Genomic DNA, 18,637 nt, shown 5'->3' with positions numbered 1-18,637 from the left:
TTCACCTGGAGCCAGCTCCTGATGCACTGCCACAGGTGCAGGCTCTTCAGCATCTAGGCCTTGCCCCAGTTCAGCCGGCCCTGGAGGCGGGGACTCCTGTGCAGGCTGGGATTCCTCTGTTTCATCCTCCGAATCGGAATCCCAGGCCATCACACCATCCCCCCTCCCAGGCCCCCCCCTCAACCGAGGGTCCGGACCCGGCTTGCCGGGGTACGTCGCATGGAACTCTCGGAGGCAGGCAGGTGCGTGGACGTTGGCCGCTGGTTCCCAGGAACGGTCCTCCGGTCCGTACCCCTTCCAGTCAATGAGATACTGCAGCTTTCCCCTGCGGTATCGGGAGTCCAGGATGCGTTCCACCTCGTACTCAGGCTCTCCCCGAACCAACACTGGCTGCGGTCGGGGACGGTTCGGGTGGAACTCGTCGGGTGGGGCCACCGGACTCAAAAGGGACCTGTGGAAGACCGGGTGAACCTTCAGGGTTGCGGGTAACCGGAGACGAAATGCCACAGGAGAGACTTGGTCTACGATAGGGAACGGGCCGGTGAAGCGGGCGTCCAACTTCCGCGAAGGTCGAGAGGGGTGGAGGTGGCGAGTGGAGAGCCAAACCAGGTCACCGACGCGAAGTTCCGGCCCCACCTGGCGGTGGCGGTCGGCCTGGGCTTTGTACGCTTCCTTGGCCTGGTGCAGTTGCTCCACCAAAAGCTGCTGCTGAGACTGGAGCTCTTGAAGCCACTCCGTCACCGCCGGGACCGCTGATGTCGGCAGCACCTCTGGAAACAGCCGTGGATGATAACCATAACTGGCCTGGAACGGGGTCTGCTGGGTGGACGCATTCACCGCGTTATTGTAGGCGAACTCCGCCAATGCCAGGTGGTCGACCCAGTCATCCTGCTGGTAGCTGCAGTAACACCGGAGGTACTGCTCCAGCACCGCGTTCGCCCGTTCCGTCTGGCCATCGGTCTGTGGGTGGTAGGCTGACGAGAGGCAGACCTCCGTCCCGAGGGTCTGGTGTAATGCTTGCCAGAACCGGGATGTGAACTGAACGCCCCGGTCGGACACCACACGCTCCGGTAGGCCATGCAGGCGGAAGACATGCTGAAGGTACAGCTGAGCAGTTTCCTTGGCTGTGGGTACAGATGGACAGGGAGCGCAGTGCACCATCTTGGTGAAATGGTCGGAGAAAACCAGAAGGCAGGTACAGCCACGAGACGAGGGTAAGTCCACTACAAAGTCCAACGAAACCGTGTGCCAAGGGCGCGGTGGAACTGGCAATGGCTGAAGTAGGCCGGGGGGTCGCCCGGTAGGTCCCTTGGCGCGCCGGCAGACATCACAACCAGCAACGTAGCGAGCCACGTCAGCCTTCAGGCGGGGCCACCAAAACTCACGACTGACCAGATGGGTGGTCCGATACCGTCCAAAGTGCCCCGCTGCTGGGGCATCATGGGCCATCCAGAGAACCTCCAGCCGTAGTGGCCCTGGCGGGATGTACAGACGACCGTGGTGCAGCAGAAGGCCCTGATGCAGGACCAGCCCCGGATACTGTGGGCTGGACCCTTCAGCCAGCTCCCGGAGTCGTTCCTGGGCCCAAGCGTCGACCCGCTGCTGTTCCCGCACCCGAACCTGCAGTGGCTGCGCCTCCTGGGTGGCCAGGAATGCAGCCGGAGGTAGGATCGTGGTGGGTTCTGCTTGCTGTACCGTGTCTGTGTTGTCTTCAGGTTTCCGGGACAGGGCATCCGCCTTCTGATTCTGAGAGCTAGGGATGTAGCGGATCCGGAACTGGAACCGGGAAAAGAACAACGCCCACCGGATCTGTCTTTGGTTCAGCTTGCGGGTGGTCTGGAGGTACTCCAGGTTCCGGTGGTCGGTTCTCACCTCCACCGGATGTCGTGCCCCCTCAAGATGGTGGCGCCAGACCTCAAAGGCTACCTTGATGGCCAGTAGTTCCCGCTCCCACACAGTATAGTTACGCTCCGCTGGTAGGAGCTGGCGGGAATAGAAGGCACAGGGTAAGAGTGGCGCTTCAGGACCAATCTGTTGAGACAAGACGGCACCGAGAGCCGTACTGGAAGCGTCGGTCTCCACCACAAAGGGTCGAGAGGGGTCAGGATGTTGTAAGATTGGAGCCCTCTGGAAACAGGCCTTCAACCCCTGAAACGCCTCCTCTGCCTCCTTGTCCCAGGAAAACGGCGTCTTTGTTTTTTTTTTTTATAAATTTTTTTTATTGCGTTTCTTTCCATAATTTTATAGGTTACAAACAAATAACATAATTGCAAGAAACAAATTTTCCCTTTTTTTTAACAACAAAAACAAACAAAAACAACTTGGACTTCCCCACCCCTTCCGATTCTGCGTTATTTAAATTTACAATGTCAGCATTTTGTTACCTTATTTCATGCCTTATTGTAGCTTTCCAATGTTATGTACCCAAATTCGATATATTGTATCTCAGATTCAATGCCTTTAAAATAAACATAACATGTTCGATTCAAATTGTCTCCTTTTCTCTTTTATCACTTATTTTACAATTTACTTAATCATAATTGCAGAAGCATAACTTTTCCTAATCATGCACTGTCTTAAGATTCATACAGCTTGTAGTATTTTTGCAAATAGTCTTTAAATTTTTTCCAGTCCTCCTCAATTGTTTCCTTATCCAAATCTCGGATTCTGCCGGTCAGTTCAGCTATCTCCATGTAGTCCATCAACTGCTTCTGCCATTCCTCCAGCGTGGGCAAATCTTGTGTCTTCCAGCTCTTAGCAATGAGTATTCTTGCTGCTGTGCTAGCGTACATAAACAAGGTTCTGTCTTTCTTTGGCAATTTCTGGTCCACCATGCCCAGCAGGAAGGCCTCTGGTTTCTTGGGAAAGGTATACCTAAATATCTTTTTCAATTCATTATAAATCATTTCCCAGAAGGTCTTCACTTTTGGGCAGGTCCACCAGAGATGGAAGAAAGTCCCCTCTGTTTCCTTACACTTCCAACATTTATTGTCAGACAGGTGATGTATCTTAGCTAACTTGACTGGGGTCATGTACCACCGGTATATCATTTTCATAATGTTTTCCTTCAAGGCACTGCATGCCGTGAATTTCATTCCGGTGTTCCATAACCTCTCCCAGTCTTCAAACATAATATTATGTCCAACATCCTGTGCCCATTTTATCATAGCAGATTTAACCAACTCGTCCTGTGTGTTCCACATAAGCAGCAAGTTATACATTCTAGATAAAATCTTGGTCTTTGGTTCTAACAATTCTGTCTCTAGTTTCGATTTCTCCTCCTGGAAACCAACGGAAAACGGCGTCTTTGGGCGCAGTAGCCGGGTCAACGGGGTGGTGCGATGAGCATAATCAGCGATGAAGGTCCGGTAGTAATTGGCGAACCCCAGGAAACGCTGTAGGTCCTTGCGGTTCCGGGGTGCCGCCCATTCTTGAACCGCTGTCACCTTCCCCGGGTCCATTTGCACCCCATCTGGAGACAGCCGGTGACCAAGGAAGTCCACAGTCCGCTGATGGAACTCGCACTTGCTGAGCTTTGCGTACAAACGGTGCTCACGCAAGCGCTGCAGCACGGTCCAGACATGTCCCTCATGGCGAGCCGGGTCACGGGAGTAAATCAGTATGTCATCCAAATACACCACCACGTACTTGTCTAACAAGTCCTGAAACACGTGGTTGATGTAGCGTTGAAACACAGCAGGCGCGTTGCACAAACCGAAAGGCATAACCAAATATTCGAACTGCCCGTACCGGGTCCCAAACGCTGTCTTCCACTCATCCCCGGCTCGGATCCGAATCAAGTTGTAGGCCCCCCGGAGGTCCAGCTTGGTGAACACCTGTGCCCCTTGCACCCGCTCCAGCAGCTCCGAGATAAGGGGCAAGGGGTACCGGTCTGGGACGGTAATTTTGTTCAGGGCTCGGTAATCATGGCAAGGGCGGAGTTCCCCACATTTCTTCTTAACGAAAAGCACTGGTGCCGCGGTAGGCGAGGTGGAAGGCCTAATGAACCCACGCTCCAGGTTCTTGCGCAAGAAGTCCTGCAAAGCCTCACGCTCTGGCTCTGTTAGGGAATATAAGCGACTCACTGGTAAAGGCGCTCCGGGTTGGAGGTCTATGCCGCAGTCAAAAGGCCGATGCGGCGGCAGCTGGTCTGCCCCCCGTTCCTCGAACACGTCCTGGTAGTCCTGGTACACGGCTGGGAGCGTGGGTGCTGCCTCCTCTGAGGGCGCGGCCGCCAGCGTTCCGGATTGAGCATGGGAACATCGGTCTGGGAAGTGCACGGTCCGTTTGACCCAGTCAATCTGAACGTTGTGGGCTTCCAGCCAGTCCATCCCGAGCACCAGGGGGAAGCGGGGCATAGAGGCAATGTCCAAAGTTCGCAACTCCCGGTGCTGCTGGAGACACAGGACCAGGGGCTGGGTCTCCTGAGTAACGGCACCTGAACGCAGAAGTCGTCCGTCAATCGCTTCCACCTGGACCGGTACTGGCTTGTTCCGAAGTGGCACCTGATGATGGGCGGCAAAAGCAGCGTCCATATAGGAGCGGGTTGCCCCTGAATCTACCAAAGCATGGGTGAGGATCCAGGGCCCACCTGGAGGGTATAAACGTACCGAAACCATAAGATGTTGCAAGTCCATTGGTGCGGGCCCATTCTGTACAGTTTGGGACCCCCGGTAGCTAGGGCCATCAGCTACTGGGGTTGGCGGTTTCCCTGCGGCTGGCGTTTCTCAGGGCAGGACCGAGCGAAGTGTCCACTTCCGCCACAGTAAAGACAGAGATTTCCCTCCTGACGCCGCGCCTTCTCTGCGGGGGAAAGGCGTGGCCGCACTGCCCCGAGCTGCATAGGCTCCTCCGTTAAATCAGTTGTGACCGTGGGGCTGCCGGAAAAAGCTGGTGCCGTGAACTGGAAGTGTCGGCGACCCCGGGCCTGACGACGATCCTCCAACCGGTCGTCTATTTGTAGACTCCGTTGAATGAGAGTGTCCAGTGTGGTGGGGCGTTCCATTGTGGCCAACTGGTCCAGTACCTCGTCCGAAAGCCCTTCGAGATACTGGTCCCGCAGTGCCGAGTCATTCCAGGTCAAGTCCTGTGCCAACAGCCGAAACTCCGTGGTATATGCGGCCACCGTGGACTTGCCCTGTTTCAAACGCCGAATCGCCCGGTTGGCTTGACTCCCTTTCTGGGGGTTGCCGAACGCGGCCTCCAAACGATTGCAAAACCCCGTATAGTCTGCCAGCAAGGGGGAGTCTTGCCTGAGTAGCGGCAACGCCCACTTGGCCGCCTGGTCCTTTAACAAACTAATCAAAAAGTGCACCTTGGTGCGGTCGTCAGGAAAGTTCCGGGCTCGCCCCTGAATATACAGCTTGGCCTGGGCCAGGAACATGGGAAAGCTGGCTGGGGCTCCATCAAATTTCTCAGGCAAAGCCACTGGGTACTTGCCCAGAGCCGGGGCGTCGGCCCCAGGAGCCGGTAGGGCTTCCAAGCGTTGCTGAAGTGCCACAACCGCGTCACTGAGCTGCTGCACGGTGTGAGTCAAGGCCTGGTTCTCCTGGGCCAAAGCCACCAGTGCAGCCGCCTGGTCAGCCATGGCCTCTGGCTCTTCCCGAACGCACCCCTACGAAGGGGGAGTGCGGGTGTGGCGGGAGCAAACTGTGCTGGTCCCGGGGGTAAGGTACCTTGGGTGTAGCAGAGTCCACACGAAGAGGGGCGAGGTCCGAGGCAGAGAGCCAGGCGGGGAACAGGAACGCTGGAACAAGAGGCTGTGCAGGGAACAGGAACACCGGATGGTCGGGAACAGGAGGCCGAGCAGGGAACAGGAGTACCGGATAGTCAGGAACAGGAAGCCGAGCAGGGAACAGGAGTACCGGATAGTCAGGAACAGGAGGCCGAGCAGGGATCAGGAACACAGGAAGGTCCGAAGCCAACAACGACGTTGCTCCCGCAACCTGGGGCCGGGCTGACTGGGCTTTTATCCTTTTCTAAGGCCAGGGGCGGTCCCGGCCCCCAGGAGCCCCGCCTCCTCTGGCCTTAAGGCGAGCGCTCCTCCTGGGGGCAACCAGTTCCCTTCGCCTCTCTGCTCTAAGCCTCTGCAGATCAGGAGAGGCCGAAGGGTTACTGGGCCCTGGAGGAGGCTCACCTGTGGCCACTGAGTCGTCAAGCCTCTCTGGGGCCAGAAGGGCTTCACCTGGAGCCAGCTCCTGATGCACTGCCACAGGTGCAGGCTCTTCAGCATCTAGGCCTTGCCCCAGTTCAGCCGGCCCTGGAGGCGGGGACTCCTGTGCAGGCTGGGATTCCTCTGTTTCATCCTCCGAATCGGAATCCCAGGCCATCACAAAACCTCTATAGAAAAAGCCGCAAGAGAAACATGCACTTTTGTACAATGAAAACAAGGGGGAAATATAAAATTATAGGAATTCTCAGTGAGGACATTCACCAGCACATAACTCCAAATAAGGTTATCAGGAAATCTAAATAGAGAGTGTATCTGTATATTGAAGCCAGTATATATGCCACGAGTGGGGAACCTACAGCATGTGGCTCAGTGAAACAGCTGTGAGTTTCATAGATCTAGACAACCCATGTTTTTCTAGTAACATGATTAGAGTTTTATTATGCAATGTTGAGATTTTATGACTAATGGTTCTTTTAAATTATGATAAATATGTAGGTGTATGCTCCGACCTTCGGTACTGTTTAACATTCTGTGATGGAGACAATTATCTTCAATCTTGGAATTTGGCTTCCAAGATCAATGACCAGTCATTGACAGTCACTGCAAGTAAAGCCAAGAAAGCAAATGGTATTCGTGATATTCTAACAATGGAGAACTATCCTAGGTAAGAAAGACCCACGACTCTCCTAAGAATGTGTTAGTTGCTGTTTTAAATATTGTACTTGACAAACATCATTTTTTTTAAATTCTGGCTATGCACTTTTCAAAAGTAGGTTTTGAAAGTAGCCAGTTTTTCAAAAGTAGTCAGGAGAATGCAGAGATTTAAATGCAAAAGACAGAGTTGTTGTGTTTCAGTGATAGCAGACATCTAAGGTACTTGATCCCTGAACAGCTTCCAAAATATGTGCATTACTATAGGCAGGGCTGTTGTATGCTAAAAAGTGGCTGCAGGGGGACGGGGACGGGACACGACGACATGGGGAAATTCTGTGTGAAATTAATTCCAGTTCTCCACCAAGAAAAGCAAAACAAAGAGAATCTGTATATATTGGTTTCTTTTGCACTGCTGACCAAGAGCAGAGAAAAGTACCATGGAAGATATGAAAATTCCTTTCTCTAGGGAGACCCTTCTTTTCATTTCTTTCCCATCATTCCTATCCACACTCTTTACCAGAGCAGAAATAACAACATTTGCACAACCTTTGCTATATATCAATAACAAGGCTATTCATTTCAATATTTCCCAAGGTATGCCATGTGCAGAAACACAAGTCCAGGGGTCATAACAGTGTGGAACATCATGAAATCAAAGTGTAAACACAATGCTGTGAGAGTGGAGAGGGGATTGCTAGAGAATACGGATATAGTTCTGGTCAGAGACATGAAACTTTATGTCCTTACAGACAAAGGAATGGCCTCTTTTGCAGATCCTCCGAGACCCATTTTCCAGGTACTGAAGGCACCTCTGTCCTGTAAATACTGGTTGTTTGTTTTTTAGTGATTGGCATTTAAAGCTGAGGCTGTTCAGAAAGAACCTTGTAAGAAAAAGCTGAGACGGCTAAGAAAATGATTTGCATGTATATTTCCTTACCGAAAAATGTTTTTATGCCATTCCAGACTCTTTTAGTTTATGACCTCCTGAAAAAGAAGTTCATAAGGAAGCAGACTGGCCTTTACATCATTCCCTGCCCAAATAATGAGTATAAGATCCTTGAAGGAGGCCTTCTACTTGGACTTTCAGAGAACAGGTAATGTCTTTACAGCTATTGAAGATAATATGGCTGTTTTCTTTTAGCCACATTGAACGGAATAGCCACCATCAGCTATTAATATCGGTATGACATGAATTGACTAGACAAGTGGTTCCCAATTAGCTAATTACTGAGGACCCCCTATTTTTCAAAAGCCAAGCCACGGACTCCCTGCTTTTTAAAAATTTTATAATTACCTCTGAAAAGCAATTTTTTGAACAAAATAAGCCCCAAATAAGTAAACGATTTTAGGTATACGAAAAAAACAGACTAGGGTGGAGCGATATCTAATCTTCAAAATCATGATATATCAGCAGCTAAACATGGGGATATTCCGATATATTACGATGTCTGAAATTGGAAATCAGGTGGGTGGGGCGCGTGCAGATCAGGTGTGGGGATGAAGGAAGGAGCAGCTGTGGAGATCAGATGGTTGGGGGGAGGAGAGGAAGCAGAGTCACCTCCACTGCATGGTTTGAGTCGGATGGGATGGGGATGGGAGATACACCAAGCTGCTGTCATTTGGGCAGCCAGCGGTGGCAGCCAGCGAAGATGCAGTCCGCTGTGGCTGCTGCTACTGCTTTCCTGCTGACTGAAAAAAGCTGCTATGCCTCAGTGCCAGGGAAGGTAGTGCCACAGTCCCTTGAAGTGAGGGTGATCAGCTGCCCTGTTCCCCATCAGGTGAGGAGAAGGCAGCGCCTTGCAATCGGCTGCCCTGGTCTCCCTCAAAGTGAGGAAAGGCAGCTCAGATCAGCAGCGTTAACAGCTGAGATCACTGTGCAATATCAGCAGTGCCTTGAAATCAGCTGCCCTGCTTTCCCTCCTGCGAGGAGCAATATATTGCTGCATATTGCTGGGTCAAAATTTGTTACCGCAGTGTGGTTTCAAAACTGATTTGCCCAATATATTGAAAAATCACACAGCGCTAAAACAAACCATAAGATCTGTAACATTAACATGCAAAAATGACAAAAGAATAGTTGGGAGGGGAGGCAAGGGATGGGTTCACGGACCCCCTGAATGTGTCCTGCGGACCCCAGGGGTCTGTGTACCCTTAATTGGGAACCACTGGACAAGGCTGTCTCATAAGTTTCCAAACTCAACCAAGTCATGCTTATAGCAACACACTGAGATTAAAAAGCAAAAGATTCCAGGAGGTTCCAGGGTTATTTTTCTGTTGGGAAAATCAAGGCACAGTGGAGGTTAATATCTTTAAGAAATATGATTTATTTTACACATATTTATAACTAAAGTCTTCAGTGGAGAGGATGCAGAACAGTATACCCCAAGAGTATACTCATTGGCCGGCTCATAGCTTCAGCAATCTTGGGTCCAAAGCAGCTGTCAGTCATGGCTCCTGCTCAGAGAAAGGGGGAAACATAGCTTTTTGCATTGCCAATGGCCCTTAATGGCCCAGTATCTGGCTCCCCATTGTTTATCAATGGCTCTGCACTTAGGGCCAGAAAGATTTGCATAAACTCACCCAGGATTTTTTTGTCTGGCACAATTCTGCAGCTTGTATTATCCCTTCATATCCCAACTATTATCTAAAAATTTCTACCATTCACTAGCAGACTCTACCCTAGATCTATGACAGTATGGAACCAGGAAGGGATAGAATGTCCTGCTCATGTATAAAATGCAGTCTGAATTGCTTCATTTCTGAAGCCTAGCTCTCTTTACAAGCTTCCGACATGAGATGGATGAGCAGAGAGTGAGCTTAGCAGCACATACATAGTAAAAGGTGGTTTGTCTGTCTTTGATTCTCACCCCCCACCCTTTATCTCCTGAATTGCTCTGTTACTGAATCAGAGATTTTACTCAATTTCTCTGCCCATCTTACATCAACTGGTCACCTTGAAGTTCTAGAAAGCTATTATAACATAAGTTCTGTTTGCTTTTCTGGTTCCTGTTTTCAGAGACCATTTTATTACCTGGAACTTGGAAACTGGATTTATTAAGGACCGATTAAGGCCAGAATACGAGGACAAATTTTCATCGCAAGCTGCGAAGCCTAACCGTTCCTTGTCCAGGGAAAACATGAAACGATGCAAAGGAGTCTTGCCTAACAGAACAACAGGTTTCAAACTTTTCATTCTAATTCATTCCCTTTGCAGTTTACACAAAATATTAAAACTTACAGTGGATATATTGTTCAACCACACCCCAGTTGCCTCAAAAACCTTTTATCAGAGGTTTTGTTCTCAGTTGTGTTAGATAATTATTGCAGTGAGGCAGGACCAAAAAAACAGCCAGGTTCCAAATTATCAAGTTTAGCATAGCCAAGAGGTGTTTACATTTGCTGCTCCTCATGAAGCACGACACACACATATGGCTGCAGAGCAAATTGCTTTTTATATTTATTTATTTGTTTCTTTGCTTGCTTGCCTGCCTGCCTGCCATTAAGGACCTTTGGCTCAAAATGAAAAATTCAGCGGAGCATAGGTCAGCCATTAGGGGGACCTTGAAGGAGTGTTTTGGATTGTGGCCTGATCTTGTATCACCAGAACACACAAAGTGGCTTACAGCAGTTGAAATCCACCCACGCATATGTTAAAAATCGCAATTTTAAAAGTTATTTGCAACACCATTGCATTATATGGCAGTGTTACAGCTTCCATGGGAAAGGCGAAATGAAACAATGACTGGAAAGAGACGGAGGAAGGAAAAGGCAGCGAAAATGGAGACGGAAATGCTGCAGCAACTTGCTAATGAAAAGAGCAATGCCATTGACCAGTTCCTCCTGAGTGGAGATGAGAAGGTGAGAGGCAATGTGTCCTAAGCGCCATATGTTTATCTCGTGCCAATGTGCTAATAGTTTGAATTTATTTTAGTGCCTTACAATCCTGTTTTTTCTAACCCATACCAGATTGTAAACCTTCTTGAACTTGTGCATTTTATGGTTTCTCAAAAATATACGAGTTAGAATTAAGATGCTGTGTCCTTTAGCCTAGAGATTGTTTAATTCCATCATAACTTATGAACTTTATTTATTAAACATTTCCTGGAGGGATTTGTGCCTAGCCTGGCTAATTCTGTACTTTTTTGTACATAACTGAATATACTATTAATCCTACTCAGAGAAGACCCTTGAAAGGAATGGATTCAACTAACTTAGGCCCATTAATTTCAGCGGAACTGCTCTGTGTAGGACTTAATTGGATACAACCCAGGATTTTTGTTGTTAATTTTGTTTTATGATGTATACCACCTTTTAGGTGCTTAAATGATTGCTTTCACACTGATATTATAGCTTGAACAATGCGTGTGTGTAACATGCACATACCTTTGAGTGGATGCGTGGACCTCCCTTGCATCTCCAATTATGCATGTACAGGAAATGGCAGTGGATTAAATGGAAGAACGAAAAGCAAACAAACACTGTAGGCTTGTTCACCATCCTGCAAAAGAATGCCTTTAAGAAGCTTGCACTGCAGCAAGAGTCCACTGTGGGTGGACTTTGGCTGCCTGCATGCCGTATATTTAAATCACTAAGAATCCTGGGGGTTGTAGTTTATGAGTCCAAGGAATTGTAGCTCGGGGGGGACGGGACACAAACTATACTTCATAAGATTCGGAGGTGGGAGGGGAGGGATGTGCTTAATTCGTTCTGGAAGTCCGTTCTTAACATGAAACTGTTCTTAACCTGAGACACCACTTTAGCTAATGGGGCCTCCCACTGCCACCACGCCACCGCTGCACAATTTATGTTCTCATCCTGAGGTAAAGTTCTTAACCCAAAGTACTAGTTCCAGGTTAGCGGAGTCTGTAACCCAAAGTGTTTGTAACCTGAGGTGTTTGTAACCCGAGGTACCACTGTATAGCTCATCCCTCCATTCCTCATAGGCGCAGCTGTCTTATACCAAAGGCCTTTCATACGACTGCTAGTTGCAAGAGAGGATAGATGCACCAACATTTTATTTCACGCAAGTATTTATGGCCCAATATCTAAAAATTAATCCACACATCCCATTATCTTCTCTTAGGTTGCTGTGTGTTCCTACTATGCGCATCACCTGTCAGTGTTCAGCCTGGAAAGCATGTCCCATCTCCACACCCTTGAGAGCAGAGAATCCATGCTTTTCTTACACAATGCCGCATTGACCTATAACGGCCATTATCTGGTGCTCTCCAATTACAGTGAGAAGGAGAAAGTCAGCTATGTAACACTATGGAATTTAGCCACCGGGAAGGTACGTTTTCTGAAATTCTTTTGAGGTGGCAGAGAACCATCTTTGCAGTTGTGGAGTATGTCCCCTCTCCCCCCAAAAAGAGGTCAATGAACAGCCACAGCTTCCTCACAAATGGTGTGCAAACTAAAGGGATTTTTGCTCTCCTTATAGCAGTTTAAAATTAATGATAGAAAACATTCCCAGTTCTAGAATTTCTGAGCTTTATTTCTGAGCTTGATGTCCTCTTGGTTTGCCCTCCCTCCTGTCCCAAAGCTAGACCTGCAACTCCTGCTCTCTGTTTACTGATGCAGCTGGCTCTTCATTATATCTTCACACCTCATTCTTCCAAAGCTGTAGAGTCAGTAGAACATCATCAATGTACTGGAACACTACTCCAGCCTGCCACCTAAAGGGAGAAAGGGCAGTGCTACACATTAGGAAGTGCTAAGTAAGTACATAACCAATGTATTTAAAATGGATTATCTCTCCCCTAAAAATGCAGGTTAGGAAAAGACTGAAAAATGAGCCAAATGTCTGCTGTACAGCCATTGCTGCTGATGCTAGTAGGATAATTTTTGGAGTGATGGTGGAAAACAGGTAAGCAAAATGCCAAAGTTTAGTAGTTTTTTTCCTACAGTAGGTCCTGCCCCCCCCTAAATCACTCAGTTCTTCTTAATTGTTTTCTGGAACAGTTTGGCAAGAGTGTCACAGCTGGACACAACTGTAACAGGTTTTGATTTCAGGCTTTTGGAAGCAAAACCTCATGGCCCACACAGACAAGCCTTTTTAAATGAAGCAAAATTTAAGCACACAGAGGCCTATTTTTCATTGGATTCACCTCTCCCCCTCCTGGTGGAAGAGATTGCAAGTACCACATAGCCCTTCTTCAGATATCAATAGTATATTGACTAGATGACCCTTGGGGTCCATTCCAACTCTACAATTCTATTATTCCATATAATTACTAGTACAGTGGTACATCGGGTTAAGTACTTAATTTGTTCCAGAGGTCCGTTCATAACCTGAAACTGTTCTTAACCTGAAGCACCACTTTAGCTAATGGAGCCTCCTGCTGCTGCCGCGCCGCCGGAGCCCAATTTCTGTTCTCATCCTGAAGCAAAGTTCTTAACCTGAAGCACTATTTCTGTGTTAGTGGAGTCTGTAACCTGAAGCATATGTAACCTGAGGTACCACTGTATCTACTGAGACACTAGGCTTGATTTAGTAACACAGGAATTTTTTCATAAAGATTGGAAACTACTTTGGGCAGGTACAGAGGATTACAACTTCCCCATTCAAGTTGTCTTCCTCCTAGATAGGCCTGTTGTGCTTCACAGACTATTGAAATTCTCCTGCTTTCCACTTGTTGTCTGAACACAAGGCGGAGCTTCCCTGTGAACATACAGGGCCTGTCACATACAGCCCTTATCACCAAAGTTTAAGTGTGTACCACTGGGAAAATATTATTAAAATAATTTATAGACCACTATTCATTTTGAGAAGAAATACCAATGGTTCTACTGTTCCAAGCATGACTAACCCTGGTTCCAATCCTATTTGTTTTCTAAAATTTTAGTATATCCTTTGTATCTACATCTCATCAGAAATTGTATTAGAGACTAGATATATTTAATTTACATGCTCAAGAAAGGCTTGACTGTCCAGCATTCAGTGCACAGATGTTAACTAGCTAAACTTCCGGACAATCGTTTGCCAGGTTTCATTACTTAGCATGACTTTGTGTAAGTTTGGGTAACTAAATAGTGAGATGACATTGTAACACCTATACAGTGGTACCTCAATTCTCAAATGAAATCCGTTCCCAAGGCCTGTTCGGCTTCCAAAACGTTCGAAAACCGAGGTGCGGCTTCCCATTGGTTGCAAGAGCTTCTTGCACTCAGAGAAACCACATCACATGTTTGGGTTCTGAAAAATGTTCAAAAACAGAAACATTTGCTTCCGTGTTTTCGGCGTTCGAGAGCCAAAACCTACAACATCAGAAGCGTTCTGGAACCAAGCTTCCACTGTCTGGTGCATTTCCTGGAGCAGAGATGCTTAGGTTCCAAATACTTTTGTACAAAAATTTAAAATGGTGCAATGAAAGAAGCAAAGAGGCCATGAAGAAGTGATCCACAGCTGTATGTAATGGATTGGAAACATTTATTCAGCTCAAGGTCCCTCATCCCTTCTGTAAGGGTTGGAACTACTTTGGGCAGGTACCTTTTAAGTACAGTACAGTGGTACCTCGGATTACATACGCTTCAGGTTACAGACTCCGCTAACCCAGAAATAGTACCTCGGGTTAAGAACTTTGCTTCAGGATGAGAACAGAAATTGTGCTCCGGTGGTGCGGCGGCAGCGGGAGGCCCTATTAGCTAAAGTGGTGCTTTAGGTTAAGAATAGTTTCAGGTTAAGAACAGACCTCTGGAACGAATTAAGTACCGTACTTAACCCGAGGTACCACTCTAGTCTTTAGTGAAAGAATATCTAATCTGCATCTGGACTGTTGAACATTATGTCCCACATATTAGAATATGTTGTCCAGTATTCAAGATGTCCCAATTTACAAACATTCAATAAACTGTAGGGCAAGCTGAAGAAAATGTGAACTCAACACTTTTTTAAAAAAACACCAACATTTGCTCACCATTTACATACAAATATTTACTGCCCTGTCTGTCACTCTCCGTACTACAGAACTGATCTCTTTTTTGTGATTTCTAGGATAAAGATCTGGGATCCATTTAAACATAAGCACAAGCTAATTCAAGGTTACGAAGGTCTTCATCTAACTGTGTGCAGCAAACTACACATATTAGATGGAGCAAAGGCTGTTCTGCTTGCAGGTTTGTGACAGATTTATTTTGTGGAGGCTGTTGGAGGCAGTAGGAGGGCTAGAATATTTTTGTTACATTAAGCTGGGAATCAACTCAATGCAATTTTCTCCCACGGTTTGCTTTATTTGCTTACAATGGTTAGTTTAAACATTTAATGGCAAAGCAAAGGTAAAAGACGTCTCTGAAATGGGTACTTTATAAATGAAAAGGGGGAAATCCTTTCAATGTTGGCATGATTTTTAACTTTTCAGCTACCCTAACCCTTTGAACAAGGGGGAAACCAGAAAGAAATATTGATTTCTATTCTGCATCCATAGATTTAACCAACATGAATGGGTTGCTATTATGATTGATGGAAAAGGAGGGAGAATTCACAATGCTGTGCCTTAGCAGGACATAATGTGATGTTATGCGTATTTTTTCCCATTAGGTGAAGTCAGTATCTGGGATTTGGAAAGCGGCACAGTTATATCAGTCTTTACACCAGACAGCAAAATCTCCTGCATGACAGTTGTGTTTGATAGAAACACAGTTCTTTTAGGTTTGAGTGACAACTCTACTCTCATTACTTTGAAAATGCTGAGCACCAACACGGCTGCAAGTTCAACAGGAAAAGATATGTTTGGAGAGGAATCCTCAAGCAGTGAAGAAGAACCTGAAGTTATTTAAAAGCCAAAATTTTAACCCAGTAAGAAGCTACCATTCACAATTGATTTTTTTTTAAGAGAGTATGTTACAAGATATCCATTGATTTGGGAGAACTGGTACAAAATACTTTTGAGTTTCTGTAATGTTGGATCATCACCCAGAGTAGACCCAAGGAAATCAATGAGCTTGTGTTGATTTTAACGGGTCTACTCTAAGCGAGATGAGTGCCGCACCCCATAGTCACCTTTACCTTTTACCCCAGGGTCCTTTACCTTTTACCTTACTCTGTAACTTTGTTTATAATCTTGCCCAAACAAAAATACCTACTTTTAGTTTGCTATTGGCAGATGTTTCTTGGCCTTCTGCATCAGTGAGAACTTATATTGTTTGCATTGTCTAAGCTAAGGATCCAAACAGAGATTATCAGAGATAAAACACCCAAGTCACTAGTTCCATTTGTGTTGGGTTATATAGAGCAGCTTTACTTAGCCTTGAGCTCCCAATGTTGCTGGACCAAAACTCACATCATCCCTGACCATTGGCTAAGCTGGCTGAGGTTTGGTGAGAGTTGCAGCCCAACAATATCTGTGGTCTCAAGACCGATATAGAAGATATTTTGTGCCCTAAATGTCAGAAATTTTTAACAGAATACGTAGAAGGAAGGGGGTCTCCCTTTTTTTAGGAGCAGGAAAAAGTTATTGGGATACATATACACTACACCCATGGTGAAGCTTATGTGTTTGATTAGGTTTCATAAAGGTAGGAAAGGGGTTATCTATCAACTTTAAGAATTCTTATGACAGTGATAATGGATTCCAGCGATTTTGTAAAAGATATAATCAGAATGTTTCAATTGAAATATTGATATACTATTGTGAAATTTACTGGTAAATTAAAATGATAGCAAACATTTGGATGATACTGGGTAATGGCTATTGCATTATGAATATGCATTTGATATCATACTAATCTAAAGCTAAAATAAGCTAGAGTAATACATTTGTCTTAGTGCTACTAACAATGAGGAATTCTGTTAACTAATTTAGTTGGGTCCAGCTGATTTTGCTCCATCTGAATATCTCAAAGTATGGTTTTAAACAGGGCTGTGTTTGTTCTCATCCCTGCTTGGCTTTTGTGTGATTGGGTTGGCACAGCTTATTCCTTACATATAGGCATTGACATAAACACTAGCCTCAACCATCTCTCTTTGGCACATACTGTACTTAGGTCAGCTTTGTGTGGAAGAACATCAGTTTATAAGGAAGCATTGGTACAACAATTTCTGATAGCATATGCTACCAGCTCATTTTGAATCAGCCGATCAACTTCATTTTGTTGTGATGTAGCAGAGAGGAGTGGGGATCCCACCTTTCTGAACATGCTAGATTAGCTTGACTTGAAGTTCAACATCAAGCTGGCAGAGATAAAAAAAATCATCCTGTTTAGGAATTCATTCAGATGTCCTGTTTCATCAATGCCCTATTTATTCTGAGATGCAGTTTTAAGAGGTAAGTGCAACATGATACAGCATCGAATGCCTTCAATTATGAAATTACGTTTATTGCTTACTGTTCCCACTTCCCTCTTTCCTGTCATTATATGCTGCTAAATTTAGGGACACTCAAAGGGAAGAATACTTCTTGTCTCACTCAAGCATAGAACCCAAGCAAGTCAGAAGGAATCTCAGCATTCATAACTATTATGATGGTTTTCATCAGAGCTCCATTACTTTTATAGCTTTATTTCAATACCATTTGTCAGCTACAAATAAAAGAATATTACAAAACCTAGGAGCTAAAGAGCTATGTGGGGTGTTCCAGACATGTACTGGGAACTTTCATTCTCACTCCACCCTATGTCAAGGTACCCCTGGAGTGACATTTTGTGAGGCAAATGGAGAATGCAGTGTGAAAGGGAAAACGGACTTCTTTCCACATGCACAAAAACATTTATTATACACGTATATGTTTCTTTGGATCCCAGCCGCTGTGTGCATTACTGAAAAAGGGGGCAATATAAAAATGTTCTGTTCCATTTTTACAACCAAAATGGTTTTTATTCATAAAACATAGCATGCAAAATATTAGATCCAAGTAATTGATACACTTCATTGGCACAGTTCTTATTTGCATGTGCCCAGGCTTACAAAATTTAGAACCAAGAGGGAGATTGTCAAACCACAGCAAGCAAACTTATTTTAAAATCATTAGAAGTTCATAGCAATGACAGTTTCCTAAAAATGGGAAACATTATCATTTTGCTAAGATAGGGCTAAGAGTCAGGTTGTCAATTGGAAGCAGAGGAGACACAGGAATTGCAGACGCTAGTCTGGGCATTCCCTGTTTAGGAATAGTGCAGATATTTAATGCACACCATTACCTGGTTGCAGAATTATCATGCCTAGAAACAGATCTGAAATGCACAAGTAGTTTTACAATCAGTGGAAGGTGTTGAATATGGTGTTAAGCACACAGGAGCGAATAAATCCAAAACCAGTTCCCACTCTCCTTCAATCAGCTGGGATCAAGTCACTGTTCAAAATATGTCCTCTTTCTTAGATTTTCAATAACATGCTAGTACCTTGGGACTTAAATTTTCCTACTCGTTGCATTATTTTGTTCAGGACACTGGGGAGAAGCAACTAGACATCCAAAATAAATACATATATCTGAACTTGCATTTTGTTTTTCCCAAAAACCCTGAACAGAAGACATATTATTTATGGAAGAAGACTTTCTCTTCCCCTGGGAGATAGTTCACAATCAATGTTGCCCCATGAAATTGTGAGACAGTGTTTCAGAATCAGTTGAAACAAGTGTCCCATTCCTCTGTGGAATACAGAAGTAACGATTCAGCTAATAAAACCCGACAATAACAGCAATAACAGCAGTTCCCAGTTAAACTAGGTAATATATAAGGTCCCAGAGATGCCGCTACTCACCCTTACAAAACGAAAAATGTCCACCTTAAGTGAAGTATCTGGTCAGAGCTCATGATAACTTTTTTTGTGTGTGAAAGTATCCAGAACTTTTTCAAAGATCAGTTAAACCACAAAAA

The 18,637-nt window shown here is 45.8% G+C and overlaps 1 protein-coding gene across 1 annotated transcript in view; it reads left to right on the top strand.

Annotated features, from left to right (window-relative positions):
• Positions 1-16,501, top strand: part of LOC114604050 (uncharacterized) — a 50,145-nt gene extending 33,644 nt beyond the window's left edge. Inside the window, exons 23-31 of the mRNA XM_077934219.1 lie at positions 6,668-6,836; positions 7,421-7,622; positions 7,790-7,920; positions 9,843-10,003; positions 10,530-10,684; positions 11,910-12,116; positions 12,598-12,692; positions 14,820-14,941; positions 15,363-16,501. Of these exons, the coding sequence (XP_077790345.1) occupies positions 6,668-6,836; positions 7,421-7,622; positions 7,790-7,920; positions 9,843-10,003; positions 10,530-10,684; positions 11,910-12,116; positions 12,598-12,692; positions 14,820-14,941; positions 15,363-15,601 (1,481 nt within the window). The 3' untranslated portion in view covers positions 15,602-16,501. The remainder of the gene's footprint in view (positions 1-6,667; positions 6,837-7,420; positions 7,623-7,789; positions 7,921-9,842; positions 10,004-10,529; positions 10,685-11,909; positions 12,117-12,597; positions 12,693-14,819; positions 14,942-15,362) is intronic.
• The last annotated feature ends 2,136 nt before the right edge of the window (positions 16,502-18,637 follow it).

This window comes from Podarcis muralis, chromosome 9 (genome assembly GCF_964188315.1).
Source record: "Podarcis muralis chromosome 9, rPodMur119.hap1.1, whole genome shotgun sequence".
Lineage (NCBI taxonomy): Eukaryota > Metazoa > Chordata > Lepidosauria > Squamata > Lacertidae > Podarcis > Podarcis muralis.
This window is presented reverse-complemented; position numbering and strand designations above follow the sequence as displayed.